We start from the raw sequence: 10,840 nt of genomic DNA, 5'->3' as shown, positions 1-10,840 counted from the left end.
TGCACAACTCGATATATATATATATTTGTATATATAAACATTCGTAATTAGATTTTTGCAATAGTAAAAAAGATTTATGCCCCCTCCAAATAATAAGAATTAATTTATGTCCTCTTCTTTGGCGCTGAGATATGATGTTGTTGCATGGCTTTGCTTGTTAGTCCACATCTAGCATTTGGAAGAAACATGGAGAAGAAAAGAGAGAGAGACAACCTTGAGATTACATTTCATCCATACTTGTTTATATTTTATGCAAAATGTTGGAGGTTATGAAAATATGAGTTGTTTTAAATCACATGGATTTCGTGGTCATTATCCTTATAAATAAGGATAACTTTGGATGTTAAATTACAAATGAGAATTTATCAAAATTGGGATTTAACCTTTTATTAAATTTGAAATTCAAAAACCTTATAGAAGATATGATCTCATAGTACAAGCTCGAGGCTTCTTCATATCACGTTCAATTAATCATGTTTCATTTTTTAAAAATTTTTTTTTATTACCCTTTATAGTTCTTTGATGGTAGGAGAAAAATATAGTATAATGTCCTAGAAAACTACCAAGTAAATATGAATCATTATTCATAACAAGAATATTTTCTTAAGATGAATGATAGTGTTAGCATTCTTGGATATATTTGAAAGTAACTCTGAGCTTGAAATATGAGTAATAAAATTCTTTTATTCCATAAAATACTAAATGAAATGGCCATTAATCTCAATGTGGCTAGTTATTTCATGGGCAAATGGATTACAAGTAATATAAATAGTTGTCCAATTGTTAAATATAATCTCGAAGGTTGTGTACTTAACACACCAAATTCTTCCAGAAGTCTTTTGGCCAAATTAAACATCTCACATGTGGATTGTAGTGTAACCATGTATTTGTCTCAGCATTGAACTTATCATCATATTTCCATTTTCCTACTTTTTTTGTGCAACCAAGTTACCTCGAAAGTGAAATTGTCTTAGCATTAAATTGAATATTTACATACGATAAACCGCACGAAAAGGTGTATTGTGGTTATTTAGGTGATATTAAGGATTTGAGAATTATGCATGTAAAGATGAAAAATTTAGAGTTGGATATGCAAATACACAAGAATTGAATGATATGTATGTAAACGTTTTTTTTTTTCCAAAAAACCTATTGTTTTCAACAATACTTAACCCTTTATAGAGCAGATAAGATCTCAAATTTCTTCAAATCCTCTTTTCAGTAAAAGTAGTTTTGTGCAGTTTCAACGGTATTCGAAATATTTATATCTCCAAACTAAAAACTTGCAGTCACATGTTCGAAGACTACCTGGTTGATTAAATGCATTATTGAAACTTGCATAATTACTAGGACCTATTTTCAGATCCCTCTGATCTCACATACGTAGCTTTTACTGTTATTAATTTCCATGTAATATTCCAAAATTCTACTGTATCGTGATGAAGCCTTCTAAAATCAGTAAGCGTGGCAAAGATAAACGTCACATGTAAAGCACTAAAATACAGTGGAAATATAGCTTGTTTATTTACTATAAATATGTTGCATAAAAAATACACTGGAAATTATCATTTAGATAAGGTTAAAAAGTTTGTACTGAAAAGAGAAATCAAGATCATACATTATATTCGAAACAATATGCGGACAAAATGAAAAGATATAGATAAATCGAAGTTTACCTCAGCTTTCCCTGTCAATGAAAACTGGGTTAGCTTCAAGTACATCTGTGAGCATCTTAAAGATAGCCTTTATTTCATCTTGAAATGATTCCTTATTCCAACATGCAGTGACTTTTTCTTCAGAAATATTTGAGAAAATTTGATCATAAAGAAAACTTATTTCTTCATTTGAATTGTATGGAGGGAGGCCTAACTCTGAATGTTTTTCCTGAAGAAGGTTTGCCAGTATTTCCTTGTTCCATGCTCCATTACTGCTGTCTTGCCATGCATGGAAAAGCCTCTCAGTTATATCATCCAGAAGATTCTTATCATTTAAAATCTGTGATTTTCATTTCCGAGAAGGTTTAATTAAATATTGATCACATACTATAAGAAATCATAAAAAGATAGACATCATTTATACGAATAATAAAAAGAAATGTTCAAAAACCTAATGTGTATATTCACATGGACTTAAATAGGGTATTACAATGTTTTACAATTAAACCCCAAGACTTCTTTAATATTTCCTTTTTACCAATATGACCCTAAATAAGGTCCAATTCTGAATCCTCCCCCTCAAGATGGCCAAAAGATATCTACTAAGCCCACCTTGTCACATAACCTAGACAAATCTAATGAACTAAGTCCTTTAATGAGGCAGCCAACCACTTGCTCTCCAGTACCACCATGACTTAGCACCAATAACCCGTTATTTAGCTTTTCCTTGATGAAGAATTTATCAATCTCCACATGTTTGGTTCTATCGTGTTGCACCGGGTTGTTGGCAATGTTAATTGCTGACTTGTTGTCGTACCACAACTTCATTTAAGTTCCTTGGTCCACCTTGAGCTCTACCAACGAGACTCTCAGCCACATCATCTCGACTACTCCTAAGGCCATGACTCAGTACTCTGCCTCTGTTGTTGACCTCACTGCTACTGACTGTTCCTTGCTCTTCCAAGAGAACAAGCTCCCTATGAACATGCAATATCTTGAAGTAGATCTTTTGTCATATGCACAACTCGCCCGATCAACGTCATAAAAACACTCAATTTTTACATGCTCATTCTTCCTCAAGATCAAACCCTTCTCTATTGCACTCTTAAGGTACCTTAAAATCTGATACACTGCATCCATATGACCCTTCCTTGGACATGCATGTAGTGGCTCACACGCTCAGTGCAAAAGAGGCATCAGGTTGAGTGTGACACATAAAGATCACACGACCCACCAATCTCTGGTACCTCTCACGATCAACCGGTTATCCTGCCTCTGCACTCAGCTTAGTCTTCTATTCAATTGAAAAGACTGCAGGATTGCACCCCAACATGCGTGTTTCCATGAGATCTAGTACATACTTTTTTTGGGAAAAGACCACTCCCTCAAGTCCACGGGTCACTTCAATCCCAAGAAAGTATATAAATTGTCCAAAATCCTTCACCTCAAATTCATTTGCCCAATCTTACCTTTAGTTGGAAAATCACTAACTCATCGTCACCAGTGATAATAATACCAACATATACAACAAGTATAATGGTGTGACCTCCATGTTGTAGAAAGAACACCGTAATGTCTGCATTACTTTGTTGATATCTCATGCCTACCATAGCTATTCTAAACATGTCAAATCAAGCTTGAGGAGACAACTTCAAGTCATACAATAATTTCCAGAGCTTACACAAATTGCTCACTGTCTAGACGTACCAAATCCTAGTGATATCACCATATATCCCTTTTATAGTAACTCACCATAAGGAAATGCATTCTTCACATCAAGTTGATGTAATCTCCACCCACCATTCACTGCCAGAAAAATCAATGTCTTCGCTGAGCTTATCTTTGCTACTGGGGCAAATATTTAATCATAATCAATGACATATGTCTGACTGTACCATTTCACCACCAATTGTGTTTTATACTGTTTCACTTTCCCTTCTGGAGTTTGTGAAAATCCACTTGTACCAAACTGACTTTTTTCTCGTTGGTCGTGGCATTATCTCCTATGTTCAATTTTTAACATGAGCTTTAAGCTCTTCATGCAAAACCACTTTCCATTTGGGATCCTCCTTAGCAACCTACCAACACTTTGGGTATAGAGAAAGTGTCTAAAGAAGCAATGAATGCTCCATGTAAATGTGATATGTTAGAATATAAAACAAAGTTAAAAATCTCATGCTCCCACCCAAAATGATTGAAAGATGTCCCGTATTTATGTGTGAGGTCCTCCTTAAAGTTGGGGGGTTAGGAGGAGGAATCATATCACCCGAGAGTACTGAGTCGGAGGTGGATGGTGTAAGTGTTCCAAGGGTTAGGAAAGAATGGGAGAAGAAACTAATTGGCACAAGTGACACTGCAGACACCATTCACTCATTCTCCTTCCATTTCTATGTATACACTCTTAGCTCAACTTTAACCTAAATCCTACCACCTCTATGTTCGCTCTCATTTTTCGGTTCCTTAACTGATTCATCCCACATCATAGGACAATGCATTGCTCCCACATGTGCCACTCTCTCACAATTGCTACTCATCCCCTTATCTAATATCTTCAGTATCTGGCAAGTCACCAAAGGTTGAGGTTACCACTTGGGTGTAGTATGATTTAAATTCTCTAAATGACACATCCATGATCATAAAAAATCTCTTCTCTATCAGGCTACAACAAACATACCTTTTTTGGGTGGCATAACAACCTACGAACACACATTTTATAATTTTGGGATCCAACTTCCCAAACGATGATCTATTATCCTTCACAAAACATACACATCCAAACACCTTCAATGTGAGGATCCCACCATTATCTCCTTTAAACATATGATAACGAGACTTTCAATCCAACACCTCGAGGGAATCCTGTTGATCAATTGAGCAACTATAAAAACTACTTGCTCCCATAAGTGCTTTAGGATATTCGTTGTAATCATGCTTCGGGCTACTTTTAGAAAGTGTCTAATCTTCCTCTCTGCTACTCCATATTGTATTGATGTGTATGAACATGTGGTTTGATGTTGTATCCCTTGGACAGACAAGTATTCTCTAAATGTTTTGTTGATATACTATGTTTGATTATTATACTTCAATACCTTGACTGCCACACAATATTGAGTTTGCATTGCCTTTCGAAAGTCTTTAAAGCAAGAAAACATATTACATTTATTTTTCATCAAATATAATCAAGTAACATGAAAAAAGTAATCAATAAAGATAACAAAATATCGATACTCATTCATATAACTTGTAGAATAAGGTCCCCAAACATCAAAATGTATAAAGCTAAGAATACTAAAATTTCTATTCCCAAAACTAATATAAGAGCTTCTAGCAAGCTTCTCAAACTTGCAAGTATCACAAATAAACTTTTGTTTATTTGTCTTTTCATACAGAAAACGATACAAACCGACTCAATAAACTAAAACAACAGTCTCATGCATCTGTGATGTAGCAACAACACATCCTTCACACTCTTCTCTTTCTAGATTCTCCTACTATATTCTCTATCATGGATGTCAAAGTTGAGTTCATCCCCTCCTAGTCCAAGTATCAAAATTCACTATGCCAAATTTCAGTCCTAAATGTCAGACCGTCTCTTTCTCTTGGAAGATCAACTTAGGAATATCAAAAGAAAAACATATTTTAGTTAGAGAAAAATGATGCCAATCGATAAAACCCTAAACTGAAAAAAAAAAACATGTAAAAATTGGATAAAATCATATAATTGGTACCCTTGAATGTACATTTACCAACTACAAGTTGTGTTATACTATCAACAGTCTAGATACTCTAGAAATTTATAAAAAGAAAACTCTCTAGTTGTACCAAACAATGTCGAGATACACCGGAATCTACTTTCCATTGTGATGACCTTGTGGTGAAAATAGAAGCAAGAGCATGTATATCAAAGTATATTTGTCAGAGTGAGCATAAGTGTCAATATTACATTTTGATAACCCATTGGATGACAATTGGTTGGAAGCATCCTTAGTCCCATCTGTTATTTTCTGTTTTCACTTCAACAACTCCAAACACTAATGTTCCTGATTGGCAAAAACTACACTTGCCTCTCCCTCCTCTGTTACCATTTGCTTGGTAACTCCTTTTCCACCTTTTTGACCACCATGACCTTCACCTTGTCCACATCCACTTCTCTCTCTTCTTAAGTGGCCTAGAACAAGTCTTACTCAGATGCCCAACCTAATCCACATCCACTTCACCTTGTCCACATCCACTACAGTTATAACACTTACGAGTTTCCCCTAGAAACCTATCATACCTGAGCTCGAGGAAGTCAAAGTTGATCGCATGCCCGGAAGTTCACTTAATTCAGAATGCATCTTCATGTGATTCTCCTCCTATATCATCGCAATAATGGTCTCATCCAGTGAAGGGATAGTCGCCTGAGCTAGGAGAACAGATCTCCTCTGATCAAAGGATGGGTTTAGATAGACCATAAATTGCATAATCTTCATCTGTGCAAAAATCTCTCCTTTTTTGGATTCTGAATCACCACAGCTTGACAAAGGTGAGAAGTGAACAAGATCTGGGCACAGCTGCTCTAGCTCTATGGAGTACTCCTGATTAAATTTATTACCCTTATTGGCATCGATTTTTTATGTCACAAATACCATACATCTTTGTGATGTTGTGGAAGTGTGTGACGCTCACGCTTGCCCTCCCATAGCTCAATGAGTCTGTCGGGACGTTATCAAATGCACTACGGCTCAGAATTATGGTTAACCCATCCTGATCCTGCATGATAGTGATTACCGCTTATCCGTGATGATTATCTATTCTAGAGGCAAGCCAAACGATCATTTTAAGGCCTATGTGCTCCGTTCCGGGCATTAAAAGCTTTCTGTGAGCTTAATGGACTCGGGAGTAAAAAATGACTCATAAGGGTCTGGGGTGACCACGCCTAAATCAGGCGTGGCCACGCCTAACCGCTCCCCACCAGGGTTGAGCGGGCTGCCTTCGGCGTAGCCACACCATGAGATGTGTGACCACGCTGTAAGATAGAGCCCACAACATAAGTATGTCATAGGACGACATGGCCACACAGGACCTCCCAACAGTTGAAGGCTGTCTTTGGCGTAGTCAAGCCTAAAGGCGGCGTGGTCACGCCACGAGACAATGAGCCCGACATAATTACGCTAGAGAGTCTGCGTAATGCTTACCTTGCGGGTTGAGTGGCGTGATCATGCCCAAGCCCAACGTGAACACGCCGGCCAACCCAGTTTTTATAAAATTTGGCCTCACGGGCCACCTAGAAGCCGAATTTGCAGGTTATTCTTGGAATTTGGGAGATATCCTTGGGCTTGTAAAAATCTAGGAAATTAACCCCTTTTTGGCATGTCCTAAGTGCCATTGATTATCCATTTTTGAATTGATTGAGGGAGCTTTTTGGGGATTTTGCATTGAGAGATTGGTTTAAGCTTCCTCTCTTCCTCAGTTCACCTATCTCCTCCTCATTTTCATTTTGAGTTGATTAGGAGAGCTTGGAAGAGCACGAGAGAGAACTTCATCATCCTCTTAGAGATTTTTGGAGGTGCCTTATAGAGAATCTCTTATAGAAAAGAGATATGAGGAAGACTCTTCATTTTCCTCAATGAGAGAGCAAAGGAGTTGGTCCCCTTCTTATCCTTCTTCCTTCATTTTTCTTCCATCACTTCATTTGGGTGTGTGAGGAGAGTTTTGTGAGGAAGAGCTTGGCTAGCAAAGGAGCAAGGTGCCTACTCTCCTACACTAAAGGAAAAATTCATCTTAGCTCAGTGAAGGATCGCCGAAGTTTTGTTGGAACTTCGCTAGAGCTCGGAACCTCGCCAAAACGTCATCATCTCTCCTACTACTAGGAGATCTCCATCCTAAGTGAAGAAACGTGACATTAAACACCACGTTGGCGAGATTCTCTAAAATCCCTCGTATTTTCTTTATTAGCTAACCCTAGCAATAGATCTTGCTATGTGTTATGGGTTTGGTCGTTCACACGAAACTAATATGACCGACCGTCCGATATCGTCTAGCTCAATTGATCGTCGGTTATCGGATGGTCTGATTGGCCAGATGATATCGGCCGGCCCGACCATACGCCTTTTGATTGGCCAAATTTGTGGTGCCTTCATGGATTTAGTCGCCCACACTAGGCAAGTTGGCCAGCCAACACTAATCGGCACGACCACACGCCTATTGAATTGTCGTTTAATTCCTAGAGGAGAACCTCGATTAGAAAGCACAAGCGTGGCTAAATCATTTGTGAAGCCAAGTGATTTCTCGTCGCAAACCCTAGTTCTATATACTAATGAGTCTGAATCTCAATTTCACATGGCTTTGGTGCTTCCAACTTTCTTTGGAGGGGTCGGAATAATTTGATCTTGAAGAATGGAAAAACCTTTATAGCTTGTCCATTCTACAAGATCATGACAAGTTTATAGGACAGAAAAACCTTTGTAGCTAGTTTGTCCTACCAGGGGACAATGAATTCTCTTACGAGAAATCAGATGATGAAGTTCTCCACATTCTTCATCAAAGCCGGAGGCGACTATGCTGCATATCCAAGACCCTAGGTTCCTATGTGAGTACGTTAGGGTGAGAATGGTTTGCTATTATGCACGATGATTGCATTACGTTGCAAGTTTCGATGTGACGTATGTTACATGGTAGTTTTTGCACATTGCACCTGGTTTGACCGGCTAGCACGATCAGGTCGATCAGTCACTTTGGTCCGACCGGTAGCCCCAGCTCGGTCGACCAATCACTTTGGTCCAGTAGGTCACCTTAGCCCGACTGAGTCTATTGACTACGTTGCCCAGGGCAGACCACCTCGGTCGACCCAGCGAGTCGAACAACCGATCCCACTCCTAATGGTGTTTTTGCATGTGCATTAGTATTGATTGCATGACTTTGTACTAGCACGTTCATTACTTGCACTCTTGCGGTGCATCTTTGAGCATATTGCCTCTCAACAACACATTACTTCATATTTGCTTCGAGGCATTCTCATGTCACTTAGCGATGTCACAGGTGGTTCGCATTGGCACTTCCCACCTTTGTGTGTTTGCTTGCATAGCATCTTACATGTTTCAAGGCTTATACATTTGCACGTATTGCACTCTGATTTTTGCTTCTCACACACTTTTCCCTCGCATTCATACATCATGCAAATGGGTGGCTCATCACTGAGTCAATCCGTTGTTTAATTTTTTCAAATGGGAGTTACATCCCAACACTTCCTACCTAGATGGTTGCCTAGTATGCTTGGGACGTTAGAAGGCTCCCAACCCATATGAGGTGTAAGTCCTTTGTTAGGAGTGTTTCCAGCTTTGTAACTGAACATCTCTCTCTTCTTTTTCGACATTATCCACGCTTGCTTCGGCAAGTATAAATCCCACCTTTTGGAGCTCCATCTGTACTCATAGGATAGAGTTTCATTCTTTTAACATTAGGGCTACCGAGATCTCCGAGGAAAACGTAATACACAGATTCCTTTGACATTGGAGCTACATCTATAGTCACAAGTAAACTTAGGGTCCCAGTAGCTTGGGATGACGGGTCCGTATTATCCTGACCTAGCTACATCTACCTTCTAGGGATTACTCCTCCCTTCCTATGACTACCCTTATTATGCCCTATCACTCATTTTGCCTTCGTTGGTATCATCTCGTCGCTCTAATTGTCGATGAGTTGCCGCCCGTTTGGGATATGATAATTTATCATATGCCCTTATGACCCGGATGTGTTTTGACGTATCGGGATTCCCCGTCGAAATGATTCGATTATTTCGCATGCTATATATGTCGATGAGTCTGTTACTCATTATATGCTCAGTGGCTTAACGAGAGCTTTGAAAGCATCAGAGCGTTCCATGCAAAATAATCGTCCTTTGATATCCCTAAGCTAGTCGTCGCTGCTAATATAAACAAAACTCCTTTAGATCAAGAGTATTCTTGAGCAACTCCCAAAATGTAATTAACTAAGTAGAATACGTCTCATTGGGAGCACTGTGGACCACAGAGCAGGCACACACCTGAATCTCTAGTTGTAGATAACTTTCGTAGTCATTTTTTCACAGATATTTGGCACAAGCTATTTCGATCCGATTTTGTTCGAACATATATGTTTGATTTATCCTAACATGATTTGTCGCATGAAAGTTCTCCACGTTCTTTCTCTTTTTTATCTATCTTTGTCGTATTTCCCGCTTTTTCGATTCCTCTCTTCTTCAGATCATTTGCATGATCTGGAAGAAAGACTTATTCATAAAAGTGAAGTATACAACGATAGACAAACTGATGAATCTTTTAAAAATAAAAAGGGATAGGAATGAAAAAAAATCCTGAACTACTGCCTCTATCTCATGTTGAATCAGGAACATCCTCATGTGGATCTTAGCACTAGCATAGATTTGCTTCAGCTTCGCCTAGAGGTCGCTCACCTTTCAAATAACATCTACTGATAAGGCAATCGATTGAACCATCATGTTGAGTCATCAGATGTAAAGTAAGGCATGTGTGGTCCTCCACTCATCCCTCATAGTGATGCCCCTTTTTTGTTTGACTCCTGTCAGATATTTCTTTAGTATATTCCCTACTAAAGCAGCCTCGATCCGACATGACCAACTCAGATATGTAGCCGGTCTATCAAGTTTTAAAACCACATGAGGGAGATCTAGCTTCACCTGTGTAGGGACACATGTTGAGGTAGCGGCTCCTGTCAAGGCGTTGGCTCCTTATATGAGCCTGACCAAGACCTTCAGAATTTAAATATCAATCATCCACAAAAACTCCAAACCTTTACCTCCCGCACTATTTCCATCTCCTGACATCCTCAATTTAACAATTACCCAAACTTCATCGGCCTCTCATGCACGTAGAACCATGTTGACCTCACTTTTGGTTGAGGTCTAGAAACTTCTTTAGTAGCCTAGGTCTAGCCATAGGACTTTCCTATTGACTAGTCTTAGAAAACTAGAAAACGTACCCTCACCATTAGAAACTCAAAACTTTTTTCTTTACTCAACTTGAAGTTCCACATATTGGTCCTAACCTCTAATAGTAAGATCATTATGAGGGAACTCAATGAGAGTCCTTATAGGACTACTTGACCTTAGGATTGACCCTGGGTGTTGATTTTGAGCTAAGGTACACTATACCCTTACCATATCTTCACAATACCCTCACAATACCTTG

General features: G+C 38.7%; 1 protein-coding gene across 2 annotated transcripts in view; it reads right to left on the bottom strand.

Moving 5' to 3' along the window:
- Positions 1 to 10,840, bottom strand: part of LOC110031764 — a 52,888-nt gene that overhangs the window by 1,457 nt on the left and 40,591 nt on the right. Inside the window, exon 4 of one of the 2 annotated variants that reach the window (XM_020735147.1) lies at positions 1,677 to 1,995. In XM_020735147.1, coding sequence (XP_020590806.1) covers positions 1,678 to 1,995 — 318 coding nt within the window. In that variant the 3' untranslated portion in view covers position 1,677. Of the gene's footprint in view, positions 1 to 1,676; positions 1,996 to 10,840 lie in introns of those variants that run through there. The other variant, XM_020735148.1, reaches the window with a different exon arrangement.

The sequence above is a fragment of the Phalaenopsis equestris genome, unplaced genomic scaffold (assembly GCF_001263595.1).
Source record: "Phalaenopsis equestris unplaced genomic scaffold, ASM126359v1 Scaffold000840, whole genome shotgun sequence".
Lineage (NCBI taxonomy): Eukaryota > Viridiplantae > Streptophyta > Magnoliopsida > Asparagales > Orchidaceae > Phalaenopsis > Phalaenopsis equestris.
Note: the sequence above shows the minus strand (reverse complement) of the source record. Positions and strands in the feature narration are given on the sequence as shown.